At 35.3% G+C, this 18,550-nt stretch overlaps 1 protein-coding gene across 1 annotated transcript in view; it reads right to left on the bottom strand.

Moving 5' to 3' along the window:
• IL1RAPL1 (interleukin 1 receptor accessory protein like 1) overlaps positions 1-18,550 on the bottom strand; it is a 699,337-nt gene that overhangs the window by 305,749 nt on the left and 375,038 nt on the right. Inside the window, exon 5 of the mRNA XM_055563026.1 lies at positions 17,411-17,485. Within this exon, the coding sequence (XP_055419001.1) occupies positions 17,411-17,485 (75 nt within the window). The remainder of the gene's footprint in view (positions 1-17,410; positions 17,486-18,550) is intronic.

The following is an 18,550-nucleotide window of genomic DNA, read 5'->3' on the forward strand; positions in this document are numbered from 1 at the left end:
TTTTGAGCATTACTTTGCTAGTGTGTGAGATGAGTGCAATTGTGTGGTAGTTTGAGCATTCTTTGGCATTGCTTTTCTCTGGGATTGGAATGAAAAGTGACCTTTTCCAGTCCTGTGGCCACTGCTGAGTTTTCCAAATGTGCTGGCATATTGAGTGCAGCACTTTCAAAGCATCATTTTTTTAGGATTTGAAATAGCTCAACTGGAATTCCATCACCTCCACTAGCTTTGTTGGTAGTGATGCTTCCTAAGGTCCACTTGAGTTCACATTCCAGGGTGTCTGGCTCTAGGTGAGTGATCACACTATCATGATTATCTGGGTTCCTAAGATCTTTTTTGTACAGTTCTTCTGTGTATTCTTGCCATCTCTTCTTAATATCTTCTGCTTAATATCTTCTTACCTTCAGAAAGGTAAGTGACTCAAATCGTTGCTGAATTTCCACTAGGCTTTGAGAAGTTCCCTCTTTTTCTACTTCATCCCTACTTTCAGTCTGTAGTTTAGTACATAGTTTCCACCTGGAAGGATATTCAGATGTCACTTGTACCCCTATGCCTGATTTACAGAGTCTGTCTTTCTTGACAATAACAACCTGACTGATGAGATAATCAGAAGTTTTTGTATTTGTTAAGCTCCCTCATATGCATAGCAAAGAGCTCCAGAAAGTATAGATATCATGATTATGACAAAGAAAACATCAGATTCACTAGATCAGAAGAGATACAAATATAGAGAGATACAGACATAGATATATGTAGCTATTGAGACATTACTACAGGAATTTTCTGTTTGCAGAACTTAAAAGTCCCAACAGGACAGAGAACAGTGATTCTCAGCCTACAGATCTAATAAATTTTCAAATACAAGCAAGTCAGGTGAGATAGAAAACTGGATGTATGTGTTTTGCTCTACAGGTATTTATGTCATTCATTCCTTGTTAAAAATCATTGCTATAGACAGTTGAAGATGAAGATCTTCAGGCCACTGATATTCTCAAATAGTCAGGGGCAAGACTAGACCATTGGCTCACGTCAGTATACCATGATGCCAAGGACTTTTTTAATCAAGAGAAAAAAAATTAAAAGTGAAAATGTTAACTTATAATGTTAAAATAATTGAAATACATGTGTTCGAAATTACTGAACTGAACATAAGATGTTCCTCTGTGTTTAAGAGAATTTATCATTATTTCAACAACCTTTGAGAATCTTAGTCTTATTTCCCCATTGAGAAACTCTCATAAGCCAGAATAAAGTCAGCTTTATCTTGTTTTCAATATTCTGCTATTGTGAAATAAAATAAATTAATGCTTAGGTTCTTTTACTCACTGAAGTTTAAAATGGAGTGTTAACTTAGTTACTATGCTACTTTAATTTGTATAAGCATTTTCACAGTTGGTGGAAATTCACATTTTGATACCATTGTTTATGGGGCCTTGACCTAGTACATGTCAGCCCAGAGGGAAAATTGCAAATTACTTTGTTATGTTAATGCAGCAAACATTTACATTATAAAAGAATTTTCATTTCTATGAATACCTCACCAAGTTCTTTAAAGTTAACATATTTTACAAGCCATGTGCATGATGTTCTGTAAATGTCATAAAAATATCCTAAGTCCTATGTAACTTCTGGGTTAACATTAATTTTAATATAGTTGTTACAGGTTTTTTAATGATAATTTACCAATGTCTACATAGTTTTTAAATTCTCAAGCAATCATGAGTTGGCTTTCAATTATTCATCTATGTATAGTCAGTTAATTATATTCAGAAAGAAAATGCAAATCCTAAATTAACAAAAGCCAACTTTGTGCACAGGGAATTAATAGTCACAGTAAATTGACATGTCAATTATTAGTTTTATTTTGTCTATTTTAAGAAGTAAAATGAGACCACTTGCTTTTTGCTTGTTTTTAAGAAAGGACTACAATTTGCTGTCTTTAAAGAGTAAAAACTCTGATGAACTAATGGGGTCTTCTATTTGCTTTTTTTCACATTCACTTTTGCAGCTCACAGGACATTCTGTTCATGAATGTTCTAAGTACTTCCATTTTCTTAAGTGCCTTGAAAAGAAATTTCATGCTTGAAGATCAATAGAAGAAGAAAAGTGTCTGTTAGAATATACTTGAGAGAGCAGAAGTACAAAAAAATGGGAATGAGGAAATAGGAGGCAAAGATGAACAGAAGCAGATCCAGAAGCCATGCAAATGACTAGGGGGAAAAAAAAACCTGAGAAACATTTCAAGGACAAGTTCATATTCAATTGCATTATTACTAGATGTTCTATTTGATGAGACACAGAACCTGTTAACAGTGGGATAAAATAAAATGAAACAGTCCGTAAGGATGAGACCATTCTAAATATTGTAGTCCATAAGGATAATATGAAACCATTCTAAATATTACAGAAGGGTCATGGATTTAAGAGAGCATTTATTCACAATTAGAATTTAACAATGGAATGAAAAAAGAAACAATAACAATACAGTTGTGTATAGAAATGTTCCAAGAAGTATAGCACATAAGCTTCTGTCACAGTCTATAAAATGGAAGCACAATACAAACATCACAGACTGTTAAAAAGATGAAATGAGACAACATATGAAAATGTCTTGCAAATGCAAGATACTCTAAGAGCAAAGAGAGATCATGATCATTAACCAAGGAAAGCTGAACCCACAGGGTCCTGACTTTCCAGTTGATTAAAAAGCTCATATAATGAGAGCTGACATTCACTTATGGCTGAAGTTATAAACAAGGACAGAAAATCGGCCTATTCTTGAGGAACAAGGATCATTCCTGAGGTTAATCAAAATTGTAATATAAAGTTTTTGTAAACAGGCTGTGTCTATGTCTATTTCTACCTACCTACCTACCTATACATACCTATATATGCAGTTGTTAGCAGACCTTGTGCCCAGTAGACAATAAGACAGTAGTAAATGGAACTAGTGAACCCATTTCTCATTCTGGCTCTCTAACATTATGGAGTCTAATAGACTAAACTTTAGAGATCTGCCCTAAACTCAAGATGCCACTTAACTCTCTAACCATTAACAGTTTATTTGCTGAACTGTGATATGCAACTGTTCTTTGAACCTCTATTTATTTTTCCAAGCTCAACCTACTGTTCTGCTGCCCTTCAATAGCAATCTGATTTTTACTCCTCTGTCTGATTTGAATTTGATTTATTGCTGGGCTTCCCAGTTATATCTTCATAGCTCAGATTCCTAGGCATTTCTTGATCTGTCTCCCTCATCCATCAAGGAGGATCTTTAATCATACCAGGCAATCAGATCAAAACCAACAGTTTTAGTTTGGTTTGTTCTGTCACTTTGTAGTTTGCAGCTACTTGAAAGGGTAAATTATAAATGTTGGTTTTCATATATGAGTATTAAAGCTGAGTAAATGCTACACTATTTGCTCATTCATATATTTCTGTGTATTAGGTATTGACCAAAATTTTAGGCTTGTGATGATGAAAACACTGTAGTCCATTCTTTAACAGTTCCAAGTGCAATAAGGGAAATTGACACAATGGTATGTACACCAAATGATGAGAGAAATACTCTAATAAAAATGTGAAAAAGAAACTTGTTAGTATTTGACAAGTGTTACTTAATTCTGCCCAGTAGGAATGGAGTTAGGAAAGACTTCATAAAAGTAACATTGAGATACATCTTAAAATTTGAGTAGTAGGAGGAAGGCAATGGCACCCCACTCCAGTACTCTTGCCTGGAAAATCCCATGGGTGGAGGAGCCTGGTAGGCTGCAGTTCATGGAGTCGCTAAGAGTGGGACAGGACTAAGCGACTTCACTTTCACTATTCACTTTCATGCATTGGAGAAGGAAATGGCAACCCCCTCCAGTGTTCTTGCCTGGAGAATCCCAGGGACGGGGGAGCCTAGTGGGCTGCCGTCTATGGGGTCACACAGAGTTGGACACGACTGAAGCAACTTAGCAGCAGCAGTAGGCACAAGGGACTTCCAGATGGCAGCCACTGCATGAGTGCCTGGCCAATGCTGTGACCTAAGTAGGAGAGTAAATGAAACTGTGGGAAAAAATGGGGTCAGATGGTGACGAGACTGGCCTTTATCTTTGAGGCAACAGGCAAATATATTATCTTTAAGCAGCAAACCTAACATTTATCTTAATTTACAAAGATAATTTTCTTAACAAAATAAGCCCAGAGTCTGACAAACTCTGTTTTAATTTTTGGTATGCTCATTATAGGATTTCTACTCTCTGTTGCCCCAAATCTTCACTCTGATAATTATACATGATGATTGCATTAAACTCACAAAAGCCACTATGTATAGACTCCAATGAACAAGGCAAAGATAATTATGGATCCCATAGTTCATTCTTTCTTTGTACATCTTTGCAAGTGAATTAGGCAATGCCCACTTTCAGGTATGGGGCCTTCGGACCATCCAGTTCAGTTCAGTTCAGTTCAGTTGCTCAGTCCTGTCTGACTCTTCGCGACCCCATGAATTGCAGCACGCCAGGCCTTCCTGTCCATCACCATCTCCTGGAGTTCACTCAGACTCATGTCCATCGAGTCTGTGATGCCATCCAGCCATCTCATCCTCCGTTGTCCCCTTGTCCTCCTGCCCCCAATCCCTCCCAGCATCAGAGTCTTTTCCAATGAGTCAACTCTTCGCATGAGGTGGCCAAAGTACTGGACTTTCAGCTTTAGCATCAGTCCTTCCAAAGAACACCCAGGACTGATCTCCTTTAGAATGGACTGGTTGAATCTCCTTGCAGTCCAAGGGACTCTCAAGAGTCTTCTCCAACACCACAGTTCAAAAGCATCAATTCTTCAGCACTCAGCTTTCTTCACAGTCCAATTCTCACATCCATATATGACCACTGGAAAAACCATAGCCTTGACTAGACGGACCTTTGTTGGCAAAGTAATGTCTCTGCTTTTTATGCTTCGGACCATAGATACATGGAAAATTTTGTAGAGAGAGAAGTAAAACTATCTCCTGGGATAATTGACAAATATTTCCACTTTCGTCAACTTAAAAAGTCTATGAAAATAAAGTTGGTATAATTATTTCTCTGTAGGGCCAGAACACTAAAGAGAATTTGCCCATTTGATTATGTCTATGACTCCTATATTACCTGATGGGGTGATTTTCCTTCCACAAATAACTGTGTTGCTCTTAACTCTTTGATTCTCAGATGATATCTTCAACTGGTACAACCCCATTTCACCCATTCATGTACCTGCACAACATACAGGCTTCCTCACCACAGGAGAAACAGAGCATGTAATAGCCACTGAGGCAATGCCCCTTACTCTGATGCCAGAGTCATCTGTTCAACATTTATAACTGTAACAAAAGCTATGGGCTTCCCTGGTGGCTCAGTGGTAAGGAATCTGCCTGCCGATGCAGGGGATGTGGGTTCAATTCCTGGGTCAGGAAAATACCTGGAGATGGAAATGGCAACCCGCTTCAGAATTCTTGCCTGGGAAATCCCAGGGACAGAGGATCTTGGCAGGCTACAGTCCATGGGGTCACAAAAGAGTCTGATACAACTTAGCGACTAAACAACAACCACAGAAGCTATGCCAATCAGAATTCCTCCTTAGGCAATCTCCAATTCCAGCTAGAGCTCCCCCTGATTAGAAGAACTGAGAAAAGCGCTGTCCTTACCCTGTATGCTTCCCCAGCGCCCTTGCCACACTTCACCTCTATAAGGAATGATGATCAACAGAAAGAAGGAGAGAAGAAAGACAGAGAAAATTCTAGCATTGTTCCCATCACCCTTGAAGCCAGCATTGCTCCTGTCTTTTAAGTGATTTGATGTTTGTGATCAGAGCCCTGATGATGAAATATCAGAATCCGTGACCCTCGTGTGTAAATTATCTAGGCACAGGAAGCTGATTCTCAGTACCTCCAAATTCCTCAAATTAACTTTTGCTTGAAATAGCCATGTATTTGAGAAGAAAACTAAACTTTTTGGGATTATTCTCCCTCTGAATTATCTACTTGCCTTAATTCTCTACTTTATTTCATGTATATAATTAGTGACTGAAAATAAAGCCCTATATGCTCTGGAATTTGTCAAAAGAATTCCCTCTTGGTTTAAATTTCTTTAGTATATAGCAACATGTTCTCTGTGACACTTAATATCACCTAAAGTGAACAGTTCTTATATTCATCTAATCTAAGATTCACTTATTTATCTCCATTACATAAAAATGTTACTCCTCCTCTCTAAGTAGTAGCAAATTCTAATAAACAGCATTGGAACAAAAATGCATTATTCATGGGAAATAGAGAAGGGCTCTTCGTCAAAAAAATAATCACTGCAAATTCCATTTATACCTAAGAAAACTATCTTTGTCTATTTATCCTTATGTGCATATCATATGTGATATATAATTCTGAAGCAAATATTTGTACCATTTATAAAGAGGCTGTATATAATAAGCAGAGTATAAAATAATAGTCTAATTGCATCTCAAGTAATTTTGGCCAAAATTAGATATATTACTCAGAAAATATTTTAAAATTTTAATCTCTAAATTAAAAGTCCTAAAGTCACCAAGATAATTGATCAAATCAGAACTATTTATCAGAAACACTAGAAGATTCCTTATGATAAGAGGACAAAAACAATTTATTGAACTTTACCTAAGCTATTTCCTATAATAGTTTCTTACTGAACATTTGTGGTAACAATCTCAAATTTTCCTAGAACATGTTATGTGAGTACCCTATCTCTAGTGATAGCTTGATGTGACAGAATGAATTCGATTTAATTTTTCTAGAAAAGCAATGGACTTTCCTTTACTCTCTTCCTACTCAAAGAACTGCCAAGTTTCTATAAACACAATTCTTTGTCAGGCAAGTCTGAGGTGAATGCCCTGCTTTTATTAAACTTGAAAGAAAATCTCTCCAAGACTGAGAAAGCCTGTAGCCTGCCTGTAAGTTTGAGGAGAAGATCACTGCAGGGAAGTGGGAGGGGAGAGGGGAGTGTTGACTTTCTTGGACTCCTCAGGATCTTGAAGTCTTTCTCTCATGCTCACTGTGGACCAGAAGTGGAAATGGAAGGTGTCTTCTGACCAGAACAATGGAAAGTAAAAACTTTATCAAGTTTTTTTTCTTTTCTTAATTATTTGATCAGATAATATATGCTATAATTAAAATTTACATATCCTAACTATAAAACTTTTTTAAATCCTTAGTTTCTCTGAGAAAGTAACATTGGGCTTGTATATGGTAAACTGTAAGACAGGTCTCTTCTTGAGAGTTTGTGGTGAAGTGCAGGTTTTAAAACCTTTTGGATACTCTGTGCACTGGGCTTATCTGGCATGTTTCGGAGCATACATTTTGTTACATCTTAAAATCTGAATGTTTAGGTATTCATGGACTAACAAAACAAATTTCATTGTATATATTTTCATATTAAAGAGAAAAATGTTATTAAATACATAGGAATGTATTAAGGAAAAAAGAAGAGGTCAACAGAATGATGTAATGAAAAGGTCCATATAAATTCCAGAAGCATCAAAATACAGAATGCTCTCTTTAAAATTGGAAATAACAGTTATAGCTATGGAAAAACAAATGATACCATGGGCAGTCATTCCATTAGGATATTGTTCAATGAAATCAAGGCAGACAAGATAGTATGATGGCCTTCACAATGTAACTCTTATGAAAATAAACTGTTTAGTCATAACTGAGCATGAGATATTCTTGTTACTCCAACAATCTACCCTACCACATGAATTTTTGAGAATTAGATAAAAATTAATTACTGTTGATTCTGCACCTGGGGAAAAATTTAATATTTCCTCAGAGGAGGCAAAAGTCAGAAAGGGGATATCATTTTCCACTGATAGACAAGAGGAAGACATACTGAAGTGATAGGTGGCTGATCCTTTATTTGGGTTAATTAGAAATACCACTTGCCAGTTCTGTATCAGTGAACCACATCTTACAAAAATGTAAAAATCTTCATTAACACAGAGAAACGTTTTAGGGGTGATTACTCAATTACAAAAGGAATCTTATATAAAATAATTCACCACAGAGTTACTTTATAGTACTTCCCTTGTGCGTATAAATCTTTCATTGAACTTTAGCTGCTTAAAAGAGACTGGGGGACAGACTCTCTTAAAACAGACATGTTAAGCCACTACCAATGAAAAATCAATCAAAAATGAAGGGAACACTTCTCTGAAATGATGATTCAATTTACCCACAAATCTGTATGAACATACTAAGTTGGTAGAGTAAGGTATGATTGGAATGCTAAGTGAGTTAACATTAGACCATAAATTACTGGCATCCTATTTTTATAATCATATTCAAGCACGAGTTATTTTTCATGAAAAGTCTGCATATAATTAGGAATGCTCAGTTATTTAGCCAAAATTCAAAAGGAAATTTATGGATGAACATCTCTTTATATTCAAATTTAAAATGATGTGGGTCTTTTTATAGTTTCTGCTTTAATGAACATCAGTCATGTGCTACATACTCTTATTCTGAAACATCTTTCAATATTCTACACCATTAAGTCCTTTGATAGGTTTACTTCTGAGAAATTGGCATTTACTTTGCAAATACAGAAGTTCATGTTAACATAGGATACTCACTGCATTTTTCTATGCTGGTAAACTTCAATCATTAGGAATGACTCAGAAAGCTTTGTGATAATAGTACTTGTCAGAGGAAAAGCAGTATTTTTCTATAAAATGAATAAGACTATTTCCAAAACCTTCAGGAGGAACTTGACAGGCATAATGGTTGATGCTTTGCTTTCTAAATTTTTCTCATGTCCTTTGTCTTAAGAAACATCATATCTGAATTTCTTTACTTGTAAAAGTAATTTTTTAACTCTTACTTTCTTCTTGATGGTTACTGATAAATTCATGTGGCATAGTGTCCATAACATGGTCAATGTTTAGAGGCTGGCAATCATTTTCTTCTGTTATGGCCATGCAGTTGGATAGATTTGTTGAAGAATTAAATAATTTAAAGTCAATAATTTCTTTAGACACAGTTTCATATAAGTTGAAAAATTTAGTATGCATATTTTGTTCTTAGATGAGAGGTGGAAATTTTCTAAAATATTGTCTATACTATACAGTAACAGGCTTACTGAATATAAGCAAGATCAAAGAATATAAGCAAAATCAAACAATCATTGGCATTCAAATGCATTTCAGAAATCTCATATAGACAGCATTCTGTGTGTGTGTGTGTTTGTGTGTGTAGCATTGAAATAGCTCAACTTACAGCAGCAAGCATATAGACCACTTAAACATATATCAGGCAATGTACTAATCTTTACATGTGTTACCTCATTAAATGCCCATACTAACTCTACAGAGCTAGGTATTATCATGGTATATTTTTTACTGATTAGGAAAATGAAGGCTATTTGTTAAAGATTTCAGCAGAAGTACATGGTAGAGCTGGACTGTCCTGAATTTGGAACCACTGCTATATGCTGCCTCTTTACTGTAAGTAACCAAAATAATAACATGATAATCATCATGATTAATAACAAAAAGAAAAAAAAATGATGGTGGTGATGATAAGTTTGTTTTTGCAAATTTTATGATACAGAAACATGTAGCTATTTTTGGTCTCTGTTTTCTCATCAGTTTAAGGAGAAGAATTTGACTCGCTAACTATCAAAGTCCCTCCACTTCATAAAGTTTCAAATATCTAGTTTCTCAGTTGACCACAAACAAACAAAACTGTACTCTTAGTGCTGTAGCAAAAGAGCAAGCTACATGATTCATGTTGGTGTTCAACAAATTAGACCAGAACTATACCAGGAGATGAAAATTTCCAAGGGCTCTCTGCATTGGTTTTGTGACAACATTCTTTCCTGAACCTTTTTTTTCTTCCTTCCTTTTCTCTCTTTTGGCCTTTTCCCAAAGTAAGAACAGACTCACTTACAGTTTATTCCATTTTTAAAGCATTTTAAAAAATGTTTCAACTGACTTCTAAACTTTCAGAAATCAATGGCCCATAGGAGTTGTTCTAACCTTCATCTCCATCTTCTTTGAGTTTCAAGCCTGACCTAGCAGTAGGCCTTGAGCATATAATACTTAAAAAGGAAGTGTGATTTCTGCTTAGCTAGCATTTTTTTTTTGGCTTAATTTTATTCTGGACTGAGAAACTGCAATAAGACACTTAATATTAAGAATAGTAAGTTATTTTTAAAATAGTGTACATTTGTTCTCATTGTTGCCACTCAGCTCATCTTGAGCTTTTTTAAAACAAGTTTATACAATTTTTAAAGGTTACTTTCCATATACAGTTATTACAAAACTACATTCCTTGACTATATTCCTTGTGCTGTACAATACACGCTTAAGTCTATCTTATACCCAATACTTCGAAGCTCCCACTCTCCCATTCCTATATGGCCCCTTCCCCTTTATCTCTGCTGGTAATCACTAGTTTAGTCTCTGTATCTCTGGGTTTTTAGTTGGCAATTTTTAAAGCAAACATGCAAAGCTGCATTTTCCCCCAACCTATTCTTCCTCTCTAGCACTAAGGACTCTGATTTTGAGAATCTGCAATATTCATATCATACATGCTAGGCCATCTAATGATCTAAAAACATTAATACTGGTTTGCATTTATTGATTTACCATTTGTATAATGATATGACATATTAAATAAATATTAATATGAAAATATCCCTCTTCAGCTTAAAAATCACAATTCTTAAGGTCTTTTTGGTTTCAAAAATAAGATATCAGACCAAAACAGCTGTCAAGAGTTATTACTTTCATTCATCCTGGTGCAATAAATTTGTACTGAGTAGAACTGAATGCCATTAGTTTAAATAATTATAACACTACTCTATTTGCCTTTACACGCTTTAATCATGATGTCTATTTTCCCAGAAGCTCTAATTTATGTCTAGCAAGTTTTATTTCAGGCAGTAGAACTCCGCTGATCTGCATGTCTTTCTTAAGTGGGCAACACGTACATCATTTGTCATCTTAAATCAAGACATAGATACAAACGTTTTTATTCAGAGTGAAAAGGAAGTTTTATGGTGTTTTATATGAGTTTTTCAGTGAAAATATGGTTTGTACATTCCCCATGGAGCAGTAAAACCAAAGTCAACAGCATTCCATTTGCTGATGACAACCAGAAGAGTATTTACAGATGGAAAAACCCAAACAGTCAAACCTGGCTTTCTTACCTCTGGAAAGGAAGGTCATATTTGAATCAGATGCATAACTCAGCAACAAAGTACTCTTTAGCATCAACAGTAATGTGTGTCACTTTCAGAATTAGGTATCAAATTTAACACCTGAATTATTTTGTTTCTAGGATACTGACATTAAGAACTTCCCTACCTGAGAAAGGAAACAGTCTTCCTAAATAAGTAACTATTCAGATAGTATGTGTTTTGTTTCAAGAAAATAATAGCTATGAAAATATAGACCTAGACAGTAAATGTTAGAGAGCTAATTTTCACTCCATAAAATAATTCACTATATACTTCTATTGGATTAAAAACTCGACTAGAAGATATGTAATACAACAAATTCCATGCACTATATGTGTGTGTATATATATATATACACACACATAAGTTCTAGTACATATAAAGGATTGAAGCAGAATATGTTTCAATAACCACTTTAGCAAGATAGTAAATGAAACATAGTCATGTATGGATGTGAGAGTTGGACCATAAAGAAAGCTGAGTGCCAAAGAATGACGCTTTCAAACTGTGGTGTTGGAGAAGACTCTTGAGAGTCACTTAGACTGTAAGGAGATCAAACCAGTCAATCCTACAGCAAATCAACTCTGAATATTCATTGGAAGGACTGATGCTGAAACTGAAGCTCCAAGACTTTGGCCACCTGATGTGAGGAGCTGACTCAATGGAAAAGACCATGGTGCTGGTACAGATTGAGGGCAAAAGGAGAAGGGGGTGACAAGGATGAGATGGTTGGATGGCATCACTGACTCAATGGACATGAGTTTGAGCAAACTCAGGAAGAAGTGAAGGACACAGAAGCCTGGCATGCTACAGTTCATGGGATTGCAGAGTCAGACATGACTTAGCGACCGAACAACAACAAAATGAAGCATAAAATTTTCATGACAAAAAGTTTTCCTATTAAATTATAAATCAGGATCTATTATATAATACATGGACATTTTTCCCTCAGTCTGCTTGAAATTTAAAATTCTGAAAACTATAATATGGTGTATCAGAGCAAGGTGTGTTAGTTAAGTCCTAGTGTGACATTTTATTTTAATTAGCCTGTAGTTAAATTGGATCTAGTCACATGTGTAGTGTGTCTTTTACAAGGACAGACATTTAAAAATTTGAGGTTTCAACATTGTCATCAAACACTTTCCTTAAAATGGCAATGTCTGGTGAATCCTTGTAACTCAGTCTGATACACAAGGCTTCTTTTCAACAAATTTAACAACAGGAAGCAAATATTAAAGAAAAACAACAGCCCTGTTGAACAGTTTATTCAGTTCAGTCTCATCATTTTTTTAACAGAAAATCTGGAGATGTGTATCCTTTGTAACATGTATACCTTATTGTCAAGTAGTATTTATTAACATTCAGAAAACTAAGATCATGGCATCTAGTCCCATCACTTCATGGGAAATAGATGGGGAAACAGTGGAAACAGTGTCAGACTTTAATTTTTGGGGCTCCAAAATCACTGCAGATGGTGACTGCAGCCATGAAATTAAAAGACGCTTACTCCTTGGAAGGAAAGTTATGACCAACCTAGATAGCATATTCAAAAGCAGAGACATCACTTTGCCAACAAAGGTCCATCTAGTCAAGGCTATGGTCTTTCCAGTAGTCATGTATGGATGTGAGAGTCGGACTGTGAAGAAAGCTGACCGCCAAAGAATTGATGCTTTTGAATTGTGGTGTTGGAGAAGACTCTTGAGAGTCCCTTGGACTGCAAGGAGATCCAACCAGTCCATCCTAAAGGAGGTCAGTCCTGGGTGTTCTTTGGAAGGAATGATGTTAAAAGCTGAAACTCCAATAGTTTGGCCACCTCATGCGAAGAGTTGACTCATTGGAAAAGACCCTGATGCTGGGAGGGATTGGGGGCAGGAGGAGAAGGGGACGACAGAGGATGAGATGGCTGGATGGCATCACCGACTCAATGGACATGAGTTTGAGTGAACTCCAGGAGTTGGTGATGGACAGGGAGGCCTGGCGTGCTGCAATTCATGGGGTCGCAAAGAGTCAGACATGGCTGACCGACTGATGCCCAAAGCACATCACAAAATTACTGTGTACTTATATTAAGACACACAGACTCTAGAAGAAGTTTTCAGTTGAGCATTAAGATAAGCAAGAGAAAAAATGGATAGAGACTGCAAACTTTTCAACAATATGGATTAGATTTATTTGAAACCCTCCAAATGTGGATAATCCTGAAAAAAGAAGCCACAGTCATATTCAGCAAGTGAAAAGAAAGAACTAAGATGGGGAAGGAATAAGTGATTCTGATACTTAAGGAAAGTGGCTTTTTGTTTAAGGGCCCTATGTTATAAAGATAAAATACTTTATGCAATGTATCAAAAAAATGAAAAGTTCTTAAATTCACTAATACTTCTAGTGAGAGTCTGTACTTCTCTGGTAAGAATTCTGAAGTTATGTATCAAGAAACTTTGGAGAAATTATTTCCTTTTACCCAGTAATTTTCCTTTTAGCAATCTGTCTTGTTGAAATAAGTCAGAAAATGTATGGCTAAAGATAACTGTATCATTATTTATGATAATGAAACTTGGAAAAACCAAAATTTCCAGCAATATCTATGAAGTTATGGGACTATTCACAACGATGTCATACAGCTATTAAAGGGGTATTTTCTGAGAACATTTAATAGGAGTAGAATGCTTCTGCAATATAAAGTATAAAAAAACACAATTCTTTTCTGTATTTCCTCCAAAGGTCTATCTGTAATTAACCTATGAAACTAACCTATATTTTAAAAGCAAAAATAAAAGCAAAATTTAAATAAAGTACTTCTCATATCTAGATGAGTAATTAATGATAATTTTAAGTAAATTCTAAGTTATAATGTGTCTCACTAGGACAAGGATGGAATGAATTTCTACTCTTTGAAAGTCTGGTAATGATTAATATAACATCCTCTGTACTAGAAGTTTTTGAAAATGGGCTCCTGGCCATAAGAAGACCACGTCTCTGATTGACATCCTTAGGGCTCAAGTTCAGCAAGACAATGGTGTTTCTCCTTTGATTCCTTTGACTATAGCTGCTTGAAAAGAATAAGTCAGGCTCACCCCCTGGATTGACCTTCAGAACTGTACACTATGATTTCTGGGCCTTTTGCCCAAGAAAGTTCTGTCCACATGTTTACTGATGCTTGAAAGTTATTTAAAAGGAACAGAGTCTTTTTTTTTTTTTAACATTTAGAAATAACATACAGATGCCACTTATAATCACTGGCTGTAACCCCATATTGATTGAAATTCAAAACCACCCAATTTACATGTTTTATATGAGTTTAGTTACTATTATATTAGTTTTTTCCCAAGTATTTTGAAATTTTTGGTGCCTTTTGCTTTCTGTACTGAAACAGTTTAAATGATCACTATCAGAATCTTTCCAGTTTTGAGAAGATGAAAGAATTAGAAGAAAAGGAAGACGTGAGGGATGTGGAAAGTGAAAGGCAGGCATGGCTAGTAAACAGCGGAGAAAGCAGAATTTGGAGATGAAGACGAATCTATGCATTTCATGCTTTTGTCTAAGTCATTATGAATGTGTTTTATATATTCACACACAAACTGGAGATTTGCTGGCTAGAAATGTGCTTAAATTAGCCAAGATGTTCATGTTAGGTCATCAGACATGTATTAACTCAGCTTTGTGCAATTTCTAATAATTGCTCTTGTAATTAATGCACATAGTAGATTTATTCACCAATGAGGTTAACCCTCAATTTAGGACAAGGTTGAGTCAGACCCCTGAGCTCTTGGTCAATGAAACTTTGTTGGAGATTTTTACCTTCTCATGAAAGTTGGCATAACTTACAGGTTCCCTTTCATTGATCCTGGCCACCCTTCTTACTATCCCCCGCTGCCATGACTCTTCACTCAGTTCCCTTCCTTAGGATTTGATAACGCATTTTGAGCCTATAGAAACTAATAGCTTTTTCAGACCTGGAAAAGGCAAAAATCAAACCCCAAAGGAGGTGAAAAATCAAAGTACACCTTGTAGAGAACATATTTTAGGCGTCTCGAGTCCTTCCTTTTTTTGGCCCTTAACATTGTTTCCTATTCTCACTTGTCCTTTGTGATTAGCTGTTCATCTACCTCAATACTATACGAGCTAAAACACTAAAGGGTAGTTATTTCAAATCAACAGTTGCTCAGAAATTCATGGATTAAGGTTACATTTCTCAAACTAGTAAATGATTTATCACATGGAGAACTGGAGTCAGAAAATAAAACAAAAGTTGACTAGAAGAATATAAGTCCCAGGTTGATGTCTATGGTTTACTTGGAATTTCAAGTGAGCTCATGTTCCTTTAGACAGTGACAATAAAGGAATTAATTAGAGTATTTTTCTGGAGCATTTTCATGCCCATTTTTCCTCAAACAAATATACAGACACACCTTCTAATTTGCATAAAATTTTTCATATTTTTGATGTGATTTGATTAGTTTTTGTAATTTTTGTTCAAGAAGAGTGATTTTTTAAAAAATAGAGCTTTAAGAATTATTTATTCCATTTTGTAGAACATTTTAGTAGAAGACAGGGAACATTCTGATATATTCAAAATTTAGGGAAAATATAAGGAAATTCAATGAGCAGCCATTTTTCATAAAATTGTTTGAATTATGTTGTCAGAGATACAATTAATATCACTTTGGCAATGTTCATTACAGATAACTAGTACAATAAACCACTCCTTCTTGGTACAAGATATTCATAGTTTTGCATAACTCCTTAGAAATACATCTTCCTAGGGGTTACTGAAAGGTCTATATGAACATTGTCACTTATGAAAATCTATATTTCAAAATTTCTTTTAAAAGTAGCAATACTATACCTAATCTAATAATATACCAAATCTAATATACCTCAATATACCATAATATGAATAAAGAGCACAATACAATTTTAATATGTTTGTTTTATATACAGCACTGCTTTAATGTTGCTTGTGGTCTCCCACCTCAAAATAATGAAATTACAAAACTACTTGCATGTAAGATGGATTTAATCCAAAGGCTTGGGCTTATCAGCAAAGAAACATATTACTGCTCTGACTTGTATAAAAATTACATATGTTTATGCCTGAAAGTTGGTGAATATTTCCAGTGTTGGAAATTTGTTGACTACAATTATTTTATAGTCTCTAAACCCATCATCTTACCTTTTTGCATTACAACTTTGGATATGCTATTAGTAAGATGATCAGATCTGTAATCTTCATTTTGAAGACAGATTTACAATTTTGATCTAAATTCTCACCCGAGTAACAATAACAACATTGATAACATAACAGATGGGCAATCAATTTTTTTAGTTGTATTCATTACATGCATTTTTACTTTCAAACAGTTAATGTAACAAAATATTCCTTAAAAAACATGAATATATGGCTAAAATTACATTTTTGATAACCTTTCATAATAAACCACTAAAAGCAAATAATTTTCTGCTAAAGTTTATGATATATACACACATGCATACTATATCTCAAATAAAAAATATAATTGAATGTACTGTATGTATTTATAAACAAGAGGGGAAATTTCCCATAATTTGGTATAACTGAGTATAGATAAGTCAGACTAAGAAACTCTAGACTTAACTCTAAGATAAATATGTTAAAATTCAGATTTGTGGACAACTAGATATTTTCACCAGAACATATTCTGTCCATATTCTACTGTTTCAGCCCTTTAATCAAAAGCCACTTGCTCACATTTTATAAATACATTATCCATAACTTTAATAGCATCATTCATTTTAATGAATCTCTACCTTTTCCCCCAATTTTCAAAAACTGTACTTTAATGTATTACTGGGTATTTTAAGTCAAATAGTTCCACGTTACTTGTTGTAAAACCAATTCAAGCCTTGTAAAATGACAAGATAATATCAGCAAAACTCTTTTCCCATCTGATTTCTCAATAACCACTTAATTTCTCAACAACCATCTAAATAACACATGAGATTTGACATCCATATGTCCAAATTAATCCTAATGCAGGCATGGCAGGACGCAATATGCCATGTTTGCTGGTGTTTTCTAATTTTGCTCCCTTTAAATAAACATGGCCTTAGCTCAGAGTATTACATCAGGCTACAATCTAGGCTTAGTAATGGTCAGAATGTAACAAGAAAAGTGTACTAACAAGAATTAAGGAATTACTCACCCAGCTGGGTCTCCTGAATCGTCAGTTTACTTTCCATAGGATACAACAGCTTGGGTGGTTTATCTGTCAGAGGGGCTGAAAAACAATAATAATACAGATTTAGAGTTATGCTGCATAAACTGAAGGAGAGAACACAGTTTATTTTCATAAATATTTCTCATTCTCTGAGTAGTGTGTCAAAGCATTTTACCAGGTAGTGACTTACATATTGCAGGTAGTACCTTCAGGCAAGCTGAAAAGCTATTAGATTATACATGAGTCAAATATAACACTACCAAATTGACAGCCACATGAGACTGCTGAAGTACAGAATTAAGATTGCTCAGACCTTATGAATATATGGTTGCACTTTACCAAATATTTTAATCGGTATCGTATTTTCCTTTTTAAAGGGTACCCTACATTTTCTGTGTTAATTAAAGATACACATGATAACTGTATCATGCATTTCAATGACTTTGGGGGGCATAATATTGTCTATTTCTTCCTAATCCCATTCCTAGATTCCCTACTCTGGATCACATTGCCTCAAAATCCATAATTTAGTAATTCAGTTTAGTTCAGTCACTCAGTCGTGTCTGACTCTTTGCGACCCCATGATCCACAGCATGCCAGGCCTCCCTGTCCATCACCAACTTCTGAAGTCCACCCAAACCCATGTCCATTGAGTCAATGATGCCATCCAACCATCTCATCCTCTGTCGTCCCCTTCTCCTCTGCCCTCAATCTTTCCCAGCATCAGGGTCTTTTCCAATGAGTCAGCTCTTTGCATCAGGTGGCCAAAGTATTGGAGTTTCAGCTTCAACATCAGTCCTTCCAATGAACACCCAGGACTGATCTCCTTTAGGATGGACTGGTTGGATTACCTTACAGTCCAAGGGACTCTCAAGAGTCTTCTCCAACACCACAGTTCAAAAGCATCACTTCTTTCGTGCTCAGCTTTCTTTATAGTCCAACTCTCACATCCATACATGAGCACTGGAAAAACCATAGCCTTGACTAGATGGACTTTTGTTGGCAAAGTAATATCTCTGCTTTTTAATATGCTATCCAGGTTGGTCATAACTTTCCTTCCAAGGAGTAAGCGTCTTTTAATTTAGTAATTAGATTAAGTATTTCTCACATACATCTCCTATAAAT

This window comes from Bubalus kerabau, chromosome X, assembly GCF_029407905.1.
Source record: "Bubalus kerabau isolate K-KA32 ecotype Philippines breed swamp buffalo chromosome X, PCC_UOA_SB_1v2, whole genome shotgun sequence".
Lineage (NCBI taxonomy): Eukaryota > Metazoa > Chordata > Mammalia > Artiodactyla > Bovidae > Bubalus > Bubalus kerabau.